The 22,262-nt window shown below is 46.9% G+C and overlaps 1 protein-coding gene across 1 annotated transcript in view; it reads left to right on the forward strand.

The window, feature by feature from the left end:
- SLC4A4 (solute carrier family 4 (sodium bicarbonate cotransporter), member 4) overlaps nucleotides 1–22,262 on the forward strand; it is a 205,913-nt gene that overhangs the window by 130,035 nt on the left and 53,616 nt on the right. The window contains exon 8 of the mRNA XM_009324028.1: nucleotides 16,185–16,342. Within this exon, the coding sequence (XP_009322303.1) occupies nucleotides 16,185–16,342 (158 nt within the window). The remainder of the gene's footprint in view (nucleotides 1–16,184; nucleotides 16,343–22,262) is intronic.

A 22,262-nucleotide genomic window follows, 5' to 3' on the forward strand; every position in this document is an offset into this window, starting at 1 on the left:
GCATACAGATAATAGACTTCTTGTGCAGAATTGGGTGTAAAAATAGATGTTTCGGTAGTGCTACTAGTAGTGAAATCTGTTAATAAATCCAGCTTGGAAGCGCGCTCCGAAGTTTTCAACTTTTGATGTAGATAATGCCTGACTGTTTATAGTGAAAACTGTTACTTGAAAACTAACTAGTTCCAAAAAGCCGCTTAGTTAATTAGCCCCTGTCCTGCTGATGAACTTTGCACAATGGAACCCTTGTACTGTATGCCTTTCGAAGCTGGCCTGAGAAATCACCTTAGATCTCAACTTTTGTTACTGATTGACTGAAACTCCTGTCTCGATCAAGTTTGTGAAGTTGTGGTGATGCCTGGCAACTTTCTTGAGCAGAACGTAGCATGCCGTGCAGGAAGCGAGGGAATAATCCATCGCGTTATGACAGCAGGAGCTGGAAAGAGAATGGGTTTTCTTGCCTTGACAGCAGAGTGACTGGCTTTCATTATTTTGGTATCCCATCTGGAAGGCTGACAGTCAGTGAGGCCATATAGTGAGGTACGAGTCTGCTGGAGAAAGAGGCTATTCCAGTTTTTATTTATTTGTGTGTGTATAAGAACTGCGACAGGCTGAAGTCAGTTTATAACAGTTGCTTGGAGCAGGACTGGGACCTAAGCTCTTTCATCGGTCACTATTTTTGCAAAGATGAAGGAGAGCATTGTGTGCCCGTGTTTTAAAGGAAGAAAGGCTTTGAACAAAATTCTGTATACCTTCAATAACTTTCCTGCCTACCTACATCCTTAATTTTCAGTTCTGCAACCTTTAATGCTAATTGGAATGGTGCAATTAACAGTGTAGCAATATTATAGCCAGAATACTCCTTCAGTCTGTGTTTCAGTAGGTTCTTACTGAGCAGAAAGACACCTAAGTAAAATTAAAGTAGGGGTTCTGGATGCTTTCTCGTCAAACTGTGAAATGTGTTCCTCAGAAGATTTTACCCTTTTATTTCTTTCTGTTTCTGTATCTCTTTCTCTTCATGGAGCAGTGCTGGTGGCCAGTGCTTTGTAGTTGCAGTAGGACCTCAAGCCCTTCCTTTTTTAGGTTGGCAGCGTGGGTTTTGTGATCGTCACCCACATGACAACATGGAGAGGGACACAGGACCATGCCTTAGGACAGCTCTTGCCCTGCACACTCATCTAGCTGGAAGCAGCTGTAACATTTTGAAGCAACCATACCTTCCAGTACTTTCAGCCTACCTGGGAAAGTGTTCTTAACCAACTACGAGCCTCCAACCCCAGTGGTATTTAACTTTCTCCGTCCTGAGATGCTCTGTCTCTGCTTAGCAACAGTTCCCTCGCATACTTTTGGAAAAGCAGGCAGGTCCTGGGCATCCACCTGTGGCTTCCCTGCTCCTTTCCCATTGATGTTGTAAGGTCCAAGTTGAAAATTGGTGGCTCCCGTTGTATGACCCTGATAATTCTTTGTTTGGGATCATTCTCTGTGGACCCAAACCGGGAGCAGATCTCTTGGCATACTGTGGTTGCCTCACCGCTAGCGAGTAGTGAATTTTTTCATTCAGTTCCATGTTTGCAACAACTGGTGGTTTCCAAGGATAGCCTTTGAGGTTAGAGGCAACAAAACAAGCCTGGAGCAGGTCAGAAGAGGACACTCTGGGAGAGGGAACTTCTATGCAGAAGAGTGGCATGTGTTGGCATGTTATCTAATACACTTAGCCACTTCTCTCTCCTCTTGGAGCTGGCCCGTTATTGGCAGCAGTGCTTGAACGTGGCCACCTGGGCCAGGCTGCTTTCAGGTGGCACTGCTTTGAGGTGCCTGCTGTCCAGCCTGGTCTCCCGAGCTTTTTTTTCAGCCCCTGTGGAAAGCTGGAATTGCAGAGTCAGTTCAGGTTTCAGGTGGGCTGGTTGCCTCTTGGACAATTGCCTCGGTAGCTGCCGAAGAAGCCCTGCTGACATAGACAACTCTGTGAAGAGGCTTAAGCTAGGATGGCTGCATTTACGCTTTCATACATCTGTGCCATGGCAGCACCTGGGTGAGGTGGGTGCTTCTGTCACAGCAGGGCGGAGAGGTGTTAAAATTGCTCGGGAACTAGTTGAGGGCATGGCAGTGGAGTGTACTAGAGAGCACTGGACATGCTTAGGTTTTCCCTGAAGATCTGTCAGAGAATCCTCCCGGAGGATGCCCTCCCTGAGGTTTGCAAGGGCCTGTTTTGTCCTGTCCCGCAGAGAAATCTGGAAAGATGCCGGTGTTGAAAGGTGAATGCACGATGGAGGTGGTGACAATTGGATTGGCCTCCTCCAAGGACAGAAGAACAGTAAGCGATCAAGAGGAGTGAGAGAAGACAAGAACCCTCAGCTTTCCTGTGACTGAAACCTCTGTATAGCGAGGAGCCAGGCTTTGCTTCGCTGCACAGATGCTGAACCTGGTTAGATGTCCCGTCCAGCTCAGTGGCTTTCTCACAGATTGCAAAGATGAGTTAGAAGAGAGGCAGCACTGAGGGTAGGGGACAATATTTGCAGTAGTCCCAAGACACACTGACACGAGTACAGCCAGTGGTAATAACAAGAGATAAGGTTTTATTAAAATCATGGATAGCACTCAGATTTACTTGTATTAAGCGTTGTGAGGTTGGTTCCTCTACCCTTACGGAAGGGATGGTTTTCTGTTTACTTTGGATTTACTTTGATCTTGCTTTTGTTTTGTTTTTCTCATACTCTTTGCCACCTTAATACACTTTCTAGAGTTAATCTTCTTACTGGGTAACCATTAAGCTCTTTCACAAAGAAAATGAACTTAGGATCCCTCTTGGAAAAGGCCGGAGTCAGGAAAGGACAGAGGACGCCCGGGCTCTTTCCAAAGGACCGGCCGAAAAAGTGCTGCCCGTCCCCTCATTGCCAGGGCGAAGAGCCATCAGCTAGAGGGGAAGGGGAAGAGGCTCGCTGGCTTGAAGGGCAGGGAAGGAGCAGAGATACGCAGGCTATACTCAACGGGTGGGGGGTTTCCAAAAGGTTCTCCATTGGCCTTGCTCTCTACATATGACCAGCCCTGGCACTAGTAATTTTATGACAGCATTTGTATATATATATTTAATATATAACTTTCATCTGGATCTGCTCCCTGCCCTGCCTGACGGGACTGCTCCAAGGGCAGCCGCTGCTTGGAGCTGGGGCTGGAGGTACAAACCCAGTGCTCTGCAGGCAGCCTGCTGCAGTAGTTAAGACCTATGTGGTTGGCTTGTCTTCAATAATTTTAAGATCATTGCGCTAATTTTTACTGTCGTCTTGTCCTCTGAAAACAATTTCAGTGTACTGCTTTTCACTAAAAAAACCTAAACAAATCTTGCCGTAACTTAAATGTCTGTTTCTTTATTCTCGCTTTCCCCTCTGACATAAAGTGTTTATGGACGTGTGATAAGCAGTTAGATCAGCAGCTTTAGCAAAGGAGAGATTGCTCCATGGAAAATGGTGGAGTTAGAACATATTCATTGGCTTTGTGTAATTCTCTCCCTTATATTTGAGACTGGATGAAATAATTTTGCCATCAGAATAACACTGCGTGAAATCATAAAATGATGTGGAAATCTGAGAGTAATGAAGTCCTGGGTTAGTTGTAAGGTTAGGATATCTGCTAAATTAAAAATGCCGTGTTACTCTTTTTCCCCTTTAATTTATGGAGGGCAAATGATTGTGAAGCTGAAACAAGAGGAAGGGCCAATTATGAAACTGCAGAGTTTGCAGAAAATCTTTAACTGCGGATTACTCATCACAAAAGTTGCATCAATAATATTGATTCGGATCTCACCTGCCTGCAACAGAGGAAACACAGTGCCCCCCTACCTCGACTGCATATAGCGGCTGCTCTTGGTAGGCTGGCTGTCACGACTGGTGGTCTGTGGAAAGGGAAATCAATGGGACAGTGTTTTATTGTTTATTTTGGTAGTGCAGAGTCGGCTACAGACACACCAAAGCTTTGCCGAAGCGGCTGTGCTGTCGGTACAGCATTCGCCTGCACAGAACAGATTGTAGAGAGCATCCGCAGGCAGCAGCGAGCCAGAATTTCTGGTTGAGCAAAAGTATGTGTATCTTCTCCGAGAGACGTTCAGCCTTGTTCTGCTCTTACGTTGTTATTTCGGGGCATTGGGATGGGCTGACGATCACCAAAGTGTTACAGAGCTTTTTGCCCGCCAGGTTCCCAGGTGAGCTCGTGGGATAAAAACCCATAACAGGATATCTAATGATGTCTACGAGAGGCGAAGGCTTCTGGGGGAAGAAGTGAAGAGGGGAAGAAAGCTTTTCTTCCCGTTTTCACTGCCGCGCTCGATGAACATGCCGTCTCGCGGGAAGTGTAACAGCTGAAAAACAAAAAGGGGAGCTCCAAAGGAAGTCTTCCCTTTCCGCCTCCAGCCTGTGTGGGAAGCTTGCCCCGTAGCTAAACAAAAGGCTTTTGATTCATTCCTCCTGCCGCTCTCATATCTGTCAGCAGTGCTGAGCACCCAAACGGCTGTGCGTGGTTAAGAGTGCATTATTTATGAATATTGAAGTCAGGTGATTTGCGTGAACTGGCTCCTCTCTGCCGTGAGAAGGACGGCTTGATTCACTGTACTGTGTTACGCTGAGATTGCGAAAGAGGCTGGTTCAGCATCCTGAGAGTCTGGCAGAAGGCGCCGGGGCCCTGACTCAAACCGCTCCGATGATAAATAGCTTCAATGAAGGCCACCGAGTTTTGATTTTGCTGTTTTATCATGTTTTTGCTTTGGGCTTGTTTGACGTTTTGGCAGTTTATAAGGATAATTAGGGAAGAGGAGGTGTGTTCCCTTTCATGGTATTTGTGTTGGCAGAACACTGCTTCTGAGGTAGCAGTGCGGAGAAGTGATTTGCCGTCATTTGTCTTATTTTATGAGGTGTTGGCTGCAGTTAATGTACTGGTCATTTGCAGCTAGATAGACAAGCAGAGGCAGCGGCACTTTTGGACAATTTTTTTTTTCTTTTCTGTTTTCCAATTAATAAATCAGCGCCTAGGCTTCCTGCTCTCTCCTGGGCTCTGAGCTCTCTATTGCCAGATAACACCAGTGGTACCGGAGCGGTGTCTGAAAGACCAGGACTTCTCATGACAGGAGAATTCCTCCAGCTCTTGAAGGTCGAGCTGTTTGCTCAGGTTTTTCTCTAACACCATATTGAACGACACCAAACCGAAAGACCTCATGAAGGCTTCTTGAGCTGTCAAAAAAGACAACCTTGTGCTTTACCCTAATCTGGTCCACAGCAAAGATGGTTCTAGAAAAAGCAGGTGCTTTGGGTGGGCTATCCAGCAAACCTGGGGAAGGTGAGGGGGATGTACACGTGTATGTACACGTAGATTGTTCAACCAGGTACGGCTAGAAAAGATCTAATGCTTCTGCGGGTTTAGGTGCATCTTAGCCAAGTTATACATCTTCTGTATATTTAACGGAGATAAGCTTTTCTGATGTATGTCTGTGTCTCGGGCACTTCCTAGTTTGGATTGCTCTTGCCTGAACTCCTGCCGCCTTGCAAGTAGCCTTTTGTCAAAGAGGGTGCCCAGAACCAGGGGTATGGAAGAAGAGCGCCGGGCAGCGGCAGCAGTTCAGTCTGCCGGGGATCCGATGCACAGGGGCATCCCAAACTTCACTCTCTGTTGCTGGTGGCGTCCCACGCTCCCGTCTGATTTTCTTTTTATTAAAGGCTCGTCTGCAGGTCAAAGGGATTGCCAGTGCAATTATGCCTTGCTGGCAAGTCCACGTGGCAGACCCGTAGCCTATACCAGCTGGAACCACCTAACTGGGTGACCTGTACTGACGAGAAGTGATCCGTTTGCGGGTATGAGCTGCGTACGCCAAGAGATTGGGGGTTTTCCCACACAGCCGACCGATGTAGCTACACCGGCGAAACTTCTACGTGTGGATTATGCCTACATCTGGAAGGTTGGCTTTGTGCTCCTGATCGCCCGGCTCTTCACCATCCATTCCTCTGCTGGTACGGATAACAACGGCTGCTTGCCCGGTGCTGCCTGGGCGTTTTGCTAGTGTTACTTTCCCATTTTCTCTCATTTTCAGTGCACGTCAAGGTAGGATTTTCTGTGCGGTTTTCAGCTTTCTAGCCAGTTTCAAACTACGCTGCCACACACTGGCCTGTAGTTGCAGTATCTGAGTCACAGGTGCTTCAGGAGAATGTTTATAAAAGTGTCCCCACATGATTAATCTGTGGAAATATTAGTGGCCTTGCTTATACTTAGTATTGCTTAAGCCGTGTTTGGGCTGAGCTCTCCTTTGGCAGCGTACCTTGGAGTTTCACTCTGCCTGTCCCATGCAAGACATGTCAAACCGCACCGTGCCTGCGGCCGCATCCCTTCTCCGTTTGAGCAACCTTTTGGGGAGGACAAGGTTTTAATCCTCTTTGCAATGCCCAGGGGACAGTTTGTCATTTATGGTGTTAGAGCCGGGATCGTAAGTTAGCTCTTGATTCATGTAGTCTTAATAATTTGAAAAGGTTTAAATTTTTTTTTCAGCTTTATATGTGAACGAAAGTGATTGAGAAGAGTCAAGTACAGCCTTAATCGGCCCCTTTGTTGCTGTAGTGCAAGTGGACCATAGGAAGCTGGGGAAGTTCCCACTGCTGTACCCGCTTCTGTCCCTCCTCCCGTGAGAAACCCTTTGGTTGTGCTCTGTTAAAATGTCCTTGGCAGCTCCGAATGGCTGAATCGCTAAGAGTTCTTTAATGCTCAAGATGTAAAATAAAGGGGACATTTAAAGAAAATCGGTTTTATCAGGGACCTGTTATTACTGAGCTGGTGCAATAGCATATAGAAAATGAATAAATGTTGATACAAGGGGAGTTCACTGACCTGGCGTTATCTCCACTTTCGAAGGGCTGTATATGGGACAAAAACTGGCTCTGAATGAATATGGTCAGTCAGAGAGAGGCACAAAACCCTTCTTATTTGTTGTGGTGTGTGCAGTGTTTATTCAAACCGGTGTTTCCATATCAACAGGGAATCTGTGCCAAAGCCAGCTCTAAAGTTCAAAAAGAAATTGGCCTTGTTGAGAGAAACCCCCCTGCCTTTCCTGGGGGACCGATGGACAGGGAGGGCGCTGAAGGGGTCCCACTGTTCGGAGTGAAGTCCTGTGATTAATGGTGGGAGCGATTCACTGCTTTTCCTGTTTGAACGTCCCCTCGTCTCCGCAGTCACAAGCAGACATTCCTAATTTTTAGGTCTGTCAGCCTGGATGACCTACTTTCACTCCATGGAGCTCAAATGACAATGACTGTCTTCCAGTACAGATCAGTGCCACCTTTCTGAAGGAAAGGAAAAGTTGCTAGGAAGTTTAGCTAACTGGAATTTCATTTACTTTGGCCCTTTTTCTTGATGCAGAGAGCAGTTTTGCTTGCATCGTTTCTCCCCGCAGCGTATCAGCAGCGCATCTCTAAAGCACGCCTGGGTAATGGAGTTCTGTGCGTAGGCAAAACACAGAGCATTGACCATATCCCTTGAGGTAAGCTTTCGTGGGATAATTTATGGGAAGGTGATCTTAAACGTGTATGTGAACAGATACAGAAAAACAGAGAGACAGAGAGAGATTCAAATCCCTGGGGGAATTAACCTTCCTTAAGTACAAAAGCTCTGTGTGCCTGTGCTGAAGTGTGGGAACCCCGTGATGAAATATGATGCTGTGATGAGGTTAGCACACATACCCCTACGCAGAGTAAACAGAAGATAGAGTGAATTTTTAAATGGCCTCTGTTAAATAATGCAGCCCTCGCCTCTTCTTCCCCCTCCCCGTACCTGCGGAGGGGTTTCTTCCCCCGAGGCTTTGTTCGTGCCCTCGAGCAGCCTGGTGCCGCCTGCCAGGCTGGAAGATCCCCCGTGTTGCCCTTGGCTTTGATGTAACAGGAATTTGGGGAACTGGATCCCTTTTCCCTGTGATTGGGGACGGTTAAGCCTTCCTTCAGTTACACAAAGCACGGCGTATGCACTGAGGCTTGTGATGGTGATCTGTATGATCAGTGTTTATTTTGAATGCTCAGGTTTTGCCGTACCTTGAGGGGGGGGAAGAGCTGCATTTAGTGGGTTTGAGTTTTGCTGCACCATGAGCTAAGCAGGAGCTGGAGCCTGCAGCCAAATCATACCCCAACCTTCACATGGATTCCTCCCCTCCTTGTCGTCCCCACATCAAGCGCTGGCTATTTTCAACAGTGCGGTGCTGGAGGTTGTTGAATATAGTGAACTTAGAAACGGTATGTGGTAGAGTGAAAAAGAGCAGGTTGGAACGGACTCTCTGCTGGAGCCGCTAAATATAATCTAGGGGTCTTCAGCTTGAAAAAACGTGGCTTGAGGAAGAGGAGGGAGACTTGTAAAATGATGAAGGGCATAAAGGAGGAGTGGAACATTTTCCCCACTGGATGGGATAGCCCTGGTAGCTTTGCTTTCCCAGGGCGGGACTGCCAAAAGCCGCCTTCCTGGGCTTTCAAGCAAAAGCCTGGAAACTATACTTTTGGTATTTGCCAGATAGATAGCATTCTCAGTTTCTCATGCCAGTGGCGTTAGCTTTGGTCGCTCAATTCCACTGACGATAGCGACTAAATGCTGCTAATGGGAAGGGGAATTCAAGCTTGCACTTCAGATCCTGCATGGCTGGAGGAAGGCAGGTTATGAAGTTAGTATCTGTTTATAGCCTCCTTAGGTGAAGTCAGTGGATGGCCCTTTCATTCTGATTTTGTTTTATTAATATTGTTACTGTAAGGACGAGACGGGGATTATTAGTTATCTACTGTATCTACGTAACGGCATTAGACCTGAAGAACATTTTTCTTGTCTTTTCCCTTTTGCTGTAAGCATGTGGGGGCTTCCCTGCTGCACACTCGGCAGGCGCTATCAGGTGAGGACAGCGGTGATGCCCCATAAAGGCAGCTGCTCTACCCATAGCAGAAGACCTCAAATGAGTCACGGCCTCACACTTCACTAACAGGTTTTCTTTTGTCCCAGCCTTCCTTTCACTTAGGGCTGATTTTTCAAACGGGGCGTAGCTGCAAAAGCTTTACGTTGTGTAAAATAGGTATAAGACGGCATGTGAACGGACTAGCTGTGTCCCATCTCAATTAATCGGGACTACTCTCCCAATGCAACTGGCATTTAAATCCAAGCAATGCTAGTCGGGTGAGTAGCCGAAGTCAGCAGGCATTGATCACGGCGCTCAGTGCGCTGAGGCCTCCTGCGCAACGGCAGAGGTAGTTGTTGATGCCATACGGCACGCTGCAGAACTCCGTCCCCAAAGAGCAGTTGATTCCAAGCTTTCATGGGCTTGTAACCTCAATTTCAAAGGAGGCTGTTCCTGTACAGGTGGTGTGTTTTACCTGAACTCCAGCTCACACAGACGGAGGTTTTTGTTTGGTAACTCTCCCTTAGGCTAGGGGTGATCAAATACGACTATGACACATAAGGGCAAACAGATTCTTCCAAAGATCGGTGCCTACATGTTCCTTGCAGGCTGTTCTGCAAAGACTGGAGCATCATTACAGTAATGTGACTAGCTGAAGGGCTTCTCTAGTTATAATTTTGTGCTGTATCATGGGTTTTTGGTTAGCTTTGTGCTTCTGATGCTTCAGCTAATGACTCATTTAATGGAGTTTCCACTTGCCTTGGGTATTCTCTTGCCTTGGACAAGCCTGCAAAGTACTTTGCAGAGTGTGCCAGGGGTCGCGGGCAGGAGCCATGCGTTTGTTCAGCCAAGTGCTCCTTTTCATCTTCTCTTGCTCTTGGTTGTTGGGCAGCTATGCTCTTGGTTGTGCTAGGTGCTCCCAAAAGAAAGGAGGAAGCTTTCCATCCTTTACAAAACGTTTGACACTGGGTGATTTAGGAAAATCAGGCTGACTTGGTCCCTTAAATTGTTTTTTAATATCTTGCCAGGAGGTCCAGAGGCACGTAACTACCCTGGGCGCTGTCTTGGCCCTGGTGACTGCGGTTGCTCCTTCCCGCTTCCCAGGCCTGCGAGCTGGCCTCTTGCCTTTCCTTTGCAGCTGCGTTTCAGGCTGGAAACCGCAGCGGTTGGGAGCTGCCTCACGGGCCGTGCAGCAGTGTCCTCTGCAGGGGAGGCAGCGTCTGTGAGGGGGCAAGGCAGACAGGTCTACAACACAGTACCGTGCCTGAGAGCAGATGAACAGATGCAATAAAAGCCGTGCGTACTTAGGAATTGCTTTCATTTCCGATAAATCTTAAGTGATGCTGGTGATAACAGAGTGTTAAAATACGTTTAGGGAAATTGTTATTTTCAGGTTGCTGTGCCTTTTTGCAAGTACAGCGTTGGAGATCTGTGGCCTTTAACATAACATTAGTGGTCGGGTTGGAATGATGCTCAATTTAGCAGAGTGCAGGGAAAGTGAATATAGTGCTTCCAGCTGCGTGGCCTGCCTCCCTCCCTCCCTCCTTCCCTCCCTCCTTCCCTGCTCTCGTGTGCTGCTGAGGACTCGAATCTTTCTGAAGCTCCTTCAGGGAATGGCTCAAAATGGACTGTAAGTGCTGACTGCACCCTTCCCATCACCTGTCTGATAAATGATTTAAGAACGTGGCGAGTGGTGCTGCAAAACTCATTTGGAGCAAAAAAACCCGCTATAATGATAGCTCTTCAAAACTAGTCATGCTGTTTTGATGTGCTGGGCAGAGGGGAGGCTCAAGGGGCCGGTCCCCTCAGCCTCGGGAGCTGGTCAGCCGCAGGACTTGAGATCCTGCTTGTCACTTCTGGGTCAGAAAGGCACCTGGGTTTGGGCCAGCACCGTGCTTGTTCAGCAACACGCATAAGCGCGCGACCAGCCTGGTCAGCAAAGTTGAACGTTTATTGTGGATTTGCCACCTTCCCAATATTTTTTTATCTCCAGTTTCCTCCAAAACACTCTTCATGGAAGAACTGGTAGCACTTTTCCAGGCTTCCTCCACAGAGCTCCCCGATGCTTATTTAATACTTTCTCTGGTGATAATCCTGACTGAAGCGTGCAGGAGTAGGATTGTTCCAGCTGTTTTCTTCCTGCTGCATCAATAATTCATGCCTTTTCATGAGACTTCTTCCATTTTTCTACTTCCTTGAGTCGCCTGGCGAAGCTCTTTATGGATTCGTAGCCCGGTCTAGTGTTACCCCCCCGTTGCTGTTTCTGGCAGTACATCCTCCCTCGCCATTCACCCTTAGCCAGACAAACACAGAATATCTCCAAAGATCACCCAGGGTGGGGGGGGGCAGGGTTGGGAACCAGCTAAGGGCAGGATTTTTCAAAAGCCTTCAACTTCAAATTAATTCTGCCGCTGCTGAAGTTAAAAACAAAGGCGTCTCGGATCTGAGGACACTCGGAAATCCCTCCCCGGCTACGAGGACGCAGCCTGAGTGCTAAGCCAGACAGAGGGGTGCGTGTAAGATGGGGGCAGTGGTGCCCCCCACCAGCGTGGCCAAGGCTGCAGGAGCTTTGGTGGTGCTAGGGGGAAGGCTGGGGATGAGAGCAGCGCTGCTCAGATCAACCTGCCGTGCAGCAGGCCTGCTTGAGCTAATTTAATAACCTAGCAGAAAGGCAATCCTGTGCCCGGCTAAAGAGATTTCAAGTGCCAGGAAGGTACCAGAAAAGAGCCAGGAGAGGCTGATTTTTAAAAATCAGCTGCTGCTGCTGCAGTGTTTTCCCATTATCAAATCAGAAGCAGCTGATGACATTTCTCCATAGTTGGACTTAGTTAATATTTTGTTGGCTAGACGATGCATGTTGCAGAGCCCTGTGAGCCTGCTCACGTCTGCTGTGGTACAATTACAGTACATAGGTGCAGAGATGAGAAAAATAACCTTCAGGCTGTAAGGAACTATTTTTAGCGTGAAGCTATAGCTACACTTTGGGAGAAGACGTATAAATGAGAGTAACCCTGGCAGTTGGTTGATGAGAACGATGCTGGTCAGTAGATTTCTTCTGGTACTCCGGTTTAATGGTGATGAGCACAGAATTGGACCTCGGGTACCATTTGGGTGCCTCGGGAAGGATTGCTGGAAATGAATAAATATAGCTTTATAGGTCACCTTCTAAGCTTGCTTTCCTGCAGTTTTGAGCCCCGCCGTTCAGTCGTTCTGACTGAAAAGGGAGACCGCGCTTAGAGCCACAGTTAACAGTGGGCTTTCCATGAATGGAGAGTTAAACTCCAAATATGAGGAAAAAATACCTATGTTCCCATGTGCTTTTCTTACTCATCAGGCAGCAAACAGATACTTTGCTGCATTTCTAGACACGCTGCTTGTATCGTGACTGAAGTCCCAACGCTGCTTTCCTTGCTGGTGGATTCACCGTACATCGGTTCCTCCGGTGCTGCTCCCAGACTTGAGGCTTTCCCGTCGCTTGTGCAGCGAGCAGACAGCCCTCAGAAAGACCCCAGGTGTAGGGAGCAGAGCGGCTTGCCCTGTGTGGTCTCCCTTTTCAAGTCAGAAAATGGCTCCGTGCATATCCCGATGCAGGAACTGGGGTAGCTATCTCTAGATCAAATGCTTATTTCCACTCTGCAGCGGCAGGCTGCCTTAGGTGACACTATGTTGACTGCAACGTTTTGCAGTCCAGGTGTAATGGTGTTGGAGAAGGCAGGAGAGGCCGTGCATACGCCGCGCTTAGAGCCACAGTTAACAGTGGGCTTTCCGTGAATGGAGAGTTAAACTCCAAATATGATGAAAAAATACCTATGTTCCCATGTGCTTTTCTTACTCATCAGGCAGCAAAAATTGATAGGAAATTCTACTAAATACTTAATTTTTAATGTGATACAATATAGTAAATAACTACATTGTTTTGCTTTGAGATACAACCTTTTTTTAAAATAAAAAATCAAGTTGTGTTGGTTTTCAAAGAGTCTAAAATCTAGATTTTAAGTATGAGAAAGCTTGAAGGTGAGCAGTGCAATTGCACTGGTGTATGCTCTCGGTGGCTTCACCAGCTCCCTTTGTCATGTTTCTGGCACAGCTGTTGTCACTGCTAATGAAGAAAAAGGCAGAGATGTAGGAAGAGAGTGAAAGAACACTAGGAAAAAGCACCACCACCCACAAAAAAGCTCAGATAACAACTCAGGCTCACATTGCTGAGGAGAAAGGAGCAGTCAAAGATCGTAAGAGTACAAAGAAAGAATAAGGCTAGAAGGGCATCCCGGGAAGGACGTGTTGAAATAACCTGGGTGAGTAAGAAAATCAGATGCCTAGAGCGATCAGAAAGAAATTCTGGTGTCTTGGTTGAATTTCTTTTGCTACAAAATACTTGCTGAAACGCGTGAGTTCTTCATATACTGTCGTCTCTATTTACCTGGGTGCACTTCAGAAGAATCTGTCCTTTTCCGACAATGATTTTGATCTTGTATTCAATACGCTCCCTCACCATCCTTTAGAAAGGGTAACCTGAGCCTTTGGGGATAAACAGCTGATCAGAGCACGCCTGCCAGCTGGTTTGGTTCATCTTCCCAGGTCGTCTTTCTACCTCTTCCATAGAAGAGTTAGACGTCTTTACGCTTTTATCCCTGCGCCACGCACAGCGGCACACGGGGCTTTGCTGCTGCTCTCAAATTGTATCTTAGCCCAATAGTTAAGGGGGAAAAACCCCAAAACCCTGTTTCAAAGCATCGGCAGGTTTCTAAGTGTTTGTTCTTTCTTTGCTTTCGAACATGACTCTCTCAGGAAAATCAGAGGGCAGACTGGTCATGAGAGAAAAGCTTCCCGTGAGCCTGGCGAAGGTTGTTTTGATGAGTCTTGCTTTGGTGGCCTGGCAGAGGGGGTGATTTTGAGTCTCTTAGAGGTGCTTGGGGGGAAAACCCCCAACACGCTGCCTAGAAAAGGAGGGCTGGGGAAGCAGCATCCTCCTCTGCCACTGGGCATCTCGCCTTTCTTCTCCTTCTGACAGCAGCCTTGCCCCCACTTGGGTGCGTGTCCGCAGCAGCCGATGCTGTACTCATTTAGGGAGGACGCTTAAGTGCTTTGTCACCCCACAGGCGATCCCTGGCTCAGCGAAGTCTTGTTGCAGAGCAGCTCTCCATTAACGAGCACCAGGTTTCCTGGGCAGGTTTTGCTGAGCGCGTCCCTAAAACTCGTGCGTCCGAGCGTTTTGTCATTTGCTTGTTCTTCCAAGGGATACATTATCAAGTGGTGAACAATTGGCAGCATCAATTTGAAGTTACAAATATTCTGTGGGGGAATTACCATACGCCTTATTTTTTCTTGTGCGTTTAAGGTAGTCTAGTTCATAAGTATTAAACCCATCAGTCAGTGTGTGCTTTGGGGCTTCTGAGAGCTTGTGGAGCCAGACTGCGTTGTGAGCTGCTGTGGATTTTAGGCAGCTTTGCTGAAGTGGATTTCTTTGCCACTGATTTTTCAACAGATCAGGCAGGGTGGTGTATATGTATGTACGCCAGACGTTAGCGGTTCATTTACTGCAACTTCTCTGTGAGGTTCTTAAAATTTCTGTGATAGAAAGGTATTATGGCATAGAGGACAGAGTTGGGATCAAGTTAGGAGTTGCTGTGGCAGGGTGAAACATCGGCTGCAGTAACTTGATTATAAAGCAATGGATGTTTAATTGATGGTGGAAACATGAGAGGTCTTTTAGCTACACAGTGACTAGCAACCTGGTTATCTGCCTTTCGGTGGTGTGGTTTTACATGTATTTCAGTTATGTGGCTGGGGTGGAGGCGGGAGTTTCTGTCTGCTATCAGAGTAAAGGATGAAGACAGGCAATTACTGCTACCTGCCTGCTTATTGATCCTTTTTTAAAAAGTGCCCTTACCCTCAACTTCCGCATGCATAGTTGTGTTGCTGTTGTCCGAATTGCGGAAATTCATTAAGGGTAGATACGATTGTACTTCAAAGAAATAGTTGGGTGACAGAGAGAGATACGCACACACACCCCCCCCACGCCCCCCTCTTGCTTGGTATTCATACCTGGGCTAGCAGAGTGCTAGGAGCCTCGTCAGCAACAGTTAACACAGAGCCCCCACCATGAGCGTCTGGAGGGGGTTCCCTGTGCCACCCAACCCTTCCTGGCTCAGGACCCACGCAGAGGCCGGGTGTGCCGCTCACAACCACCCTCTTCCTCATCTCCCCCAACTCCCACCTTGGCTTCTCCGTCCAGGCTTGGTGCTTTTATTTTTCTCAGAAACCCTCCCTGATTTCTCTCTTCTTCATGGATGCCCCTTCTCACTTCACTTCTTCCCAAGGCTTTTTCTCTTCCTTCAGATCTCTGGGAGGTGAGGGATGTAGTAGCCACCCAGCATCATTCTGTAGAAGGATTGAGAAGGGGGTTTTTCCTGGACGGAAGGTCTCTAATGATGGCACATATTTCTCTGTCCCCCTTTGGCCATGCCCCGCTCTGTCCTCTCAGGCCAGCAGCCTGCGGGAGGGCTGAGGGCTCGGGCGGTGATGGTGGGAAGCAGCAACGAGCCAGTCTCTCACCTAGACAGTTATTGAGACCATTAGTGTAGTTTCAAAACCAGCACGCCTGCTGCTTTTGCCCAGTGACTCCTCGTGTGCTGGCCTGCACAGGCAATGGGAACAACAGCTTTGGGCAACCTCAAGCAAATTTTAGATTAAGGCAAAAGCCACAGGCGTAGTAAACGTGCTCCTGACAGCCTGCGCTAAGTTTAGTCTTTCACTTGGAACTTGAAAAGACATGTGTACAGCGAAATGCAGGTGCCCAGCTCCTGGTGTCCGTCCTTCAGGGTTAGTTTTCCTCAGGTCAGTCATTTCTGTAGCCGCGACCGCAGATCGTGGAGTTGCACTTCCACTCGTAAAAAGTGCCTGCCCTTCCCCGTCGTGCGGATGGCCAGGCAGCGAGGTGGTGCAGTGCTGCTTCCTGAAACCCTGCCCGGACCTACTCATCTTCCTCGGTGCTGCGCACCTTTTTCTCCCCAAAATAATACCTTCTCAGGTCTGTAAACAGAAACAGCAGCTCCAAGAGACAGAATTTTCTCAGCATTGCCTTGGCTCCAACGCCAGTATCAGCATTGTTCTTCTGGGGCTGATCTTCTTAGCATTTGTGTCTCGGTAGACTCTGTGGGGATGATGCATGTTGGCCAAAGATTTATTCTGACCAAGGAGGAAATGTGGGTGAAAACTGGGTAAATTTTATTGCACGTTCCTGTTTGCATGCCTAACAAGACTTAATTTTCTTTTCCTTCCTCTTTCACTGATGCAGCTGAAGAATAAATTCATGAAGAAATTGCCCCGTGATGCTGAGGCCTCCAACGTGCTGGTGGGGGAGGTAGACTTCCTGGAGAGTCCTTTCATTGCCTTCGTCCGGCTGCAGCAGGCGGTCATGTTGGGTGCTCTGACTGAAGTCCCCGTACCTACCCGGTAAGAAAATTGAGCCCCCAAGCGGGGGACAAGAATTGGAAACTGCATTTCAACCTCTTAAAATAAAAACACCGGGCCGGAAGAAGACATTCTCTGTGGCTTTCCATCATGCAATGTGTGTAACGGTCAGGATTATTGGTTTAAAGTAACAAAACTCACTGTAGCTGCTTAATAATTTTCAGGTCCTGAATTTGGTTATAAACTGTAAAATACACAAACATTACACAAACACACTAACTTAGCAACTTAGCAGTGAAGAGCGCTATCAACATGAAATTTAACTGCCGGGGCTTTTTTCCTGGCCCTTATGATTCCCCCCAACACACACTGTACGTAGCTCAGATTCCCTCTGCATGTTTTTGCAGTACATATTTTTCCTCTTAAAAACTGACATTAGATGAAGGATACAAATCTGGCCCTGCTGGGGCGGGAAAAAAAAAAAATAGTCTGGTAAACTGGGGCATACAGTTCTGTCAGGGGTGGTCATGCTGTATGTTGCTTTGTAATGCATAATGGTTCAGAGAAAAATGTCATAGAAATATTTTATTTATTGTGACTCACGTTGCAAATTAATCTGAGTCTCAGAAATATGAATATATCTTACGTTCTTAAATATTTGAATTCACTGCTTGGATACGCGTAACTGTCTGCGCAGTGAGTGTATGTATCTACCAGAATAGCAAAGCTAAATTCCTCTTTGAATTCTTGAATAGCAGTATTACCCTTGGTTATACAATTGCGTATTGTTTATCATGTAACAGAGTAGGGAAAATTATCAGTATAGATGTCCAGAACACCTGCTCTATGTGAGCATTATGTAGCAGTATATCTTTGCTTTATATATACACAAGCGCCTCACCGAGGTAAGAACTGTAAAAATTATTAGTGTTAAAAGGTAAGGAAGCGCACTGAGAACGGAGCGCAGCAGAGTTGCGGTGAGAAGGACAAGAGGGGCTGCGGGCGGACAGCCTGCCCCTGGTTTGCGGTATCCCCGTTCAGCTCCGCGCCGGTCCCTGCGGCGCCTTGTTCCCCCAGCGCTGCTGCGCGCCTGGGCTCTGGCGCGCTTTTGGTATCGGCTTACAGAGGGTTTACTTTGCATTTCGCTTGTAATTACGGCGTTCAGGTTGCACCTTTCGCATCACTAATGTGCAAATACGTGTTTTATGTCAACGGTTTCAGGGGCTTTCAATACAGAGTGAAAGTTGTGATTTGAATAATACCTAGAGGGTTTGAGGCTATATAAAGTAATATTTTTTAAGAAGAGAGACAGTATCACGACAAAAGCCCGTGGCTAGTGCATTACTAATAGTGGAATGAATCACAGCCATTGTATGGAATGCAAGTTGTATGGCTGTTATAATCTGTACCTTATTTCCATGTACAAAACAAAGGAAAAAGATGATCTAGTTTTGCTATTTGTTTAATTGCCGTCTAGTAATGCAGCAGTGTTGGTATTTCTTGGCGTTTCATTATGTGGCTCCTATGTTGGCACGCACTGGGTATTCTGGTAGGAGTATGGGGATATAAAAGCGGCTTAATTTTATAAAAGGTTATTCTTCGTTCCTCAGCATTACCGAGCTCGGTATACTTCAGTATTTCAGCTTCGAAGTCTAGTCCCGCTTACTCTTTTTTTTAAAGACATCTCCGAATGCTTTTCAGCAGATGTAAAATTAGGCATTGTTTGTTTTGGTAGTGGGAGCCAGGAAGTTAGATCTAGGATTGCCGAACGACCTCATTACTCAATAGCATTAATCGAGACAACATGTCCTTCCATGCCAACATTTTTTCCAGGAAATAGTATTATCCATTTGCTGTCCTGCAAACCAAATGCTAGCCCTAATCAAAGCAGTGAGGCTCGTTAGATGGCTTTCTTGAGTGATGAAGAGCCATTCGCAATGGCTGCATCCTGTGAAATTCAATCAAGGAAATCCCATCAGGGCCCAGACGAGCTATGATGGAGCGTCTCCTCGGTCAGCGCTGAGTCTCGGCCATCTCGCACGACGGGCGTTCCTGTTGTGGACGTGCAGTTAGCAGCCCGCAGACTCGGCAAGATGCTGGAGCTGGAGCCTTTGGCGTGCCCCCCCCTTCTCTCCCTGTGGGCTTCTCCTTCTGTTTTGTTAAATTATCAACTTCCTGGTAAAATTGTCAAAACCATGCCATCAAAGCTAGGCAGCGCAAAACCACCTGGGGTTTCTAAATAAACATGAGCTAACGTTTCAGCGCTGTGGGTTGCTGCAGGAGTATGGTGACCCAGGTCAACCGAGTAACCGCAGCGTGACCTGCATCGGTCTCTCTCTTCAGAAAGCAGCAGGGTGGTTTTTTTGTGGGGCAGGCGGGGGGTTAAACACCCAGGTTTCGGCACAGACCTGTGGGCGTGCTGGTCTGTAAGGCAGAGGGGAGGTGGCCTTCGCATGGCCGTCTGTTCCCGTGGTGACATACACTGCTGGAGGTGCCTTTGCACAGCAGTCCAGTTCGTGTTTCTGCTGTGCTGTGTTAGGTAAAAATTTCATGCTCTCTAGCAAGTACAGATAGACCGAATACGTCCCGGGAGCCAGCGAAGTGCCTTGCTCTAAAGAGGTGATGGTCGCAGGGCTTGTTGGTTCGGTGGCAGAGGGATGGGGAAAGCCCTCCCGAGGAGCTGGAAGAAGGGGAGAAGGGAGAAAGCGTTCCCAGCCATAACAAGGTGTCACACAGCTTGCAGAAATGCACGAAGCCATCTTGATGTTTTGCTTTTCAAAGCACTAACCAGGCAGGGTCTGCAGGGAGAGGGCAACGATAGCCTTCATGAGACTAGCTGAGAATCAGTGTATCGGCTGCATCGGTTAGCTGGACGTGTAAGACATCGCCACAATCTTGTGATGTAGAAGCAAATATGACACCAAGCCCTGCAGAGGTGAAAGGCTCAGGATATCTGCAGTCCCTGCCCTGTTTTGGTTTATTCATGTTGACCGAGTACTGTAGAAAGGGAAAGGATTATTGTGTGCATAAGGTAGACAGTATTCAACATGCAGACTTCCAGTTGAATGGGTTACTTATTTCTGCTGATTTTTTTTTTTCTTCCTCCACACATTCTTTGGCTTAGATTTTTCTTGTAAGTTACAGAATTTTGGATGCTTTGTAGAAATAAGATTTCCTGTGTAGAAATGACTCTTCCTTGGATACATAAATTTTCTATATATTTTTTCCTTCACGCTTCCTTGCTAAGTATTTTAAGTATTTCCTTTACCTAAAAGTAAATTTTTGCTTAGAAGAAACCAGCAAGATCTGATGAACTCTCCAGGAAAAGTTTCTCAGCAGGGTGTTTTCATACAGCCCTAGTAATCAAAATCGGGGATCTGAAATTGATACAGAGAGATGCCAGCCTTTCACTGTGTTGAGTTTTCTTTTTACCGATCAGATTGAAAAAACCTTTAAGGACTTGGGTTTTCTCATGTTGAATTCAATTCCACAGTGCTATGAACTCCTCATTTTGGCAAGCACTTAGCTACTGTGCTTGCACCGTGGCTTGGGTATGGCTTCTTCTCCTCTGGACAACGCAATAGAGGCGGCTTTTCATTTTCATCAAAGAAATGTGCAATTATGTGTTCAGGTCTGCTGCATTAATGTAACATTGATGGGGAGAAAAGATGAAGAATGAGCAAGGGAAAGATTTTTTTGGAGATAAGCCGTACAGACTTGCACAGTCTAATATGTAGTGCTGGGAAATTGCCTGTGTCTACAAGTCTCGAATGAGATGAAGTAACTTGCCCAAAGGTCACTTAGGAAGCATGTGGCAGAACCAGGAGTCAGATTCTCCTCCCTTGCCTCCTAACTTAAGCTTCTAACTGCAAAGGCATCTTTTCTTCTTCATAGGTGAGGATGAAGTGTGCGCCTTGTTCATTAATTACAGCATTGAAATGGTTTTCAGGGCTGTGGCCTTTAGCAGCCTTTCCAGCAGAAGGACTTGCTCTGGGAAATCGGAGCTCTGGCAGCAAAGGACTACCTTTGTCTGTCTGCATTCCTGTGTTGGACACCATGTGAGAAGCCTGCGATGTCGGTACGGTGGTACGCCCAGAACTTGAAGGATCACCTGTGTGAAATAGAAGACGGACCAAACACTTCGCCATCTCCTTTCATTACTGCAGTCTCAAGTTGTGCTCCTTTCATCGGCAGTCCAAGCCACGGATTCTGGTGGAAAAGTACATCAAGAGGTTGTTCTTTCAGCCCTCGAGTCCATCAACTTGTATCTCTATTGGGAATGCTGGATGCCTTGCAGGCATCTCACATGGTGTCCTACAACAGAAGGACTGCTTCCCCCCACCCCTCTCAAAAATCAAAACATTTTCTCCAGGACCTTACTGAGTTTCCTTTGCGTAGGTGCCTTTAACCCTTACGGAGTTGCTGCTCTTGCTTGCTCCAGATTTGAGAGATAGGCATGGATGAGCAAGTGGAACTTGAATCTTGTTTTAGTTGCTCTTCCTCTTTTTTTTTTTTTCCCCCTTTAAATTTTTTTTTTTTTTAATTATTATTTTATTTCGGGGGCAGGGGGACGGGATGGGATACGGGACGACCTTGTCTCCTGCACTGATGGTCAGCTTGCAAAGAGACCATGGTAAGGCTTGGTCCTGGGACAGTTATACCACAACCCTTACCTCGTATGGGAACTTCATAGTCACAGACATTACGTATTTCTTGCAGGGTGTCCCAAATGGATGGCAAAATGTTAGTGCTGCACTGACTTTGGAGCCTGTCTGTGTTGTATTCACTCCCCACCTCCTAAGTGTGCTCTTCGCCATGTGATTTCATGGAGATTTCTAGCCAAATTTCTCAGAAGCGCAGCATGTAAAGCCTTGTTGCCTCCTTGGGTAACCTAGACTGAAGTTCTGCCCCGCAGCCTCCAGCGTCACCTCCCACCAAGGTCCAGGAGGGTTGTGTTCACTCATGGCAGGTTGTTAGGTCCATAACCCTAGGTTACTGGGCTTGTACGCAGTATTGCTGTGGTGCTACGTTTAGATCTTCTAGGTGCATTGGCTGGGTTTACAATGCGTTGGCCAGGGCATGTTGTCCAGGTCCAATTGGAATTGCTCATCTGTGAGAATGAATTTATTCTTACTGGGTTTGGTGCATAGTCCGTATGATTAAAAGGTGAATCGTACATAGTCGGTGGTCATCATCTGCTTAAGAAGGGTAAAGCGTGCAAAAACGATAGGAGGAATAGTGCTTTAGGTAAAACAGAATAATAATTTACTGAGTTTCTGGCTCGTTATCAGCTTGGAAGCAAAGGATTTGGAGTGCTTTGACTGTGCTGTCATACAAAGTTCAAGACCAGGTATCCTGGGAGTGAGGGCTGTCAGCCCTGACTGTAAGCTGTTGCCCAGAGCATTCAGGAGAAACGTTGACTTTTGTTACTGCTTCAGAGAGACTTTGGGCTAAGTGATTCGAGGTGAAACCTCACATTCCCTGTGTTGAAGCATCTTTAGCAGTGTTAAGTATCAGAAATGGACATTTGATAACCCAGCGTGTGTTGTGTGCAGCAGAGAGGAATTCTGTGCTGCTTTCTTCTTAGCAGATGAAGAGGGAGGAGTATCTCACAACTCAAAGTGAGGGCTTTCTGAGGTGGAAGTATTCATAACTAAATGATATTAAATGCATGCAAACATAATCTAGTCCGAACCACTAAAATGCATTAGTGTTTGTGTGTTTATAGTATCTGGCCCTTTAAAAGGTCTTGTTCTACACGCCGAAGGCAATTCTGAGCTGAATCAGTCAGGACAAAGTATTTAGAAAGTGTCACAAACTGCTCATTTTCAAGAACATTTTAGTAAATGCAAGAGCGTTCAGGTACTTCTGTTACACATTGGAAGAGAGCCAGCTGATGTAATTATTTCAGAAGATGGTTATGAAAATGTCTCGTTCCCTTGGAGAATCAGGAGAATGCCGA

The sequence above is a fragment of the Pygoscelis adeliae genome, unplaced genomic scaffold, assembly GCF_000699105.1.
Source record: "Pygoscelis adeliae isolate BGI_AS28 unplaced genomic scaffold, ASM69910v1 Scaffold55, whole genome shotgun sequence".
NCBI lineage: Eukaryota > Metazoa > Chordata > Aves > Sphenisciformes > Spheniscidae > Pygoscelis > Pygoscelis adeliae.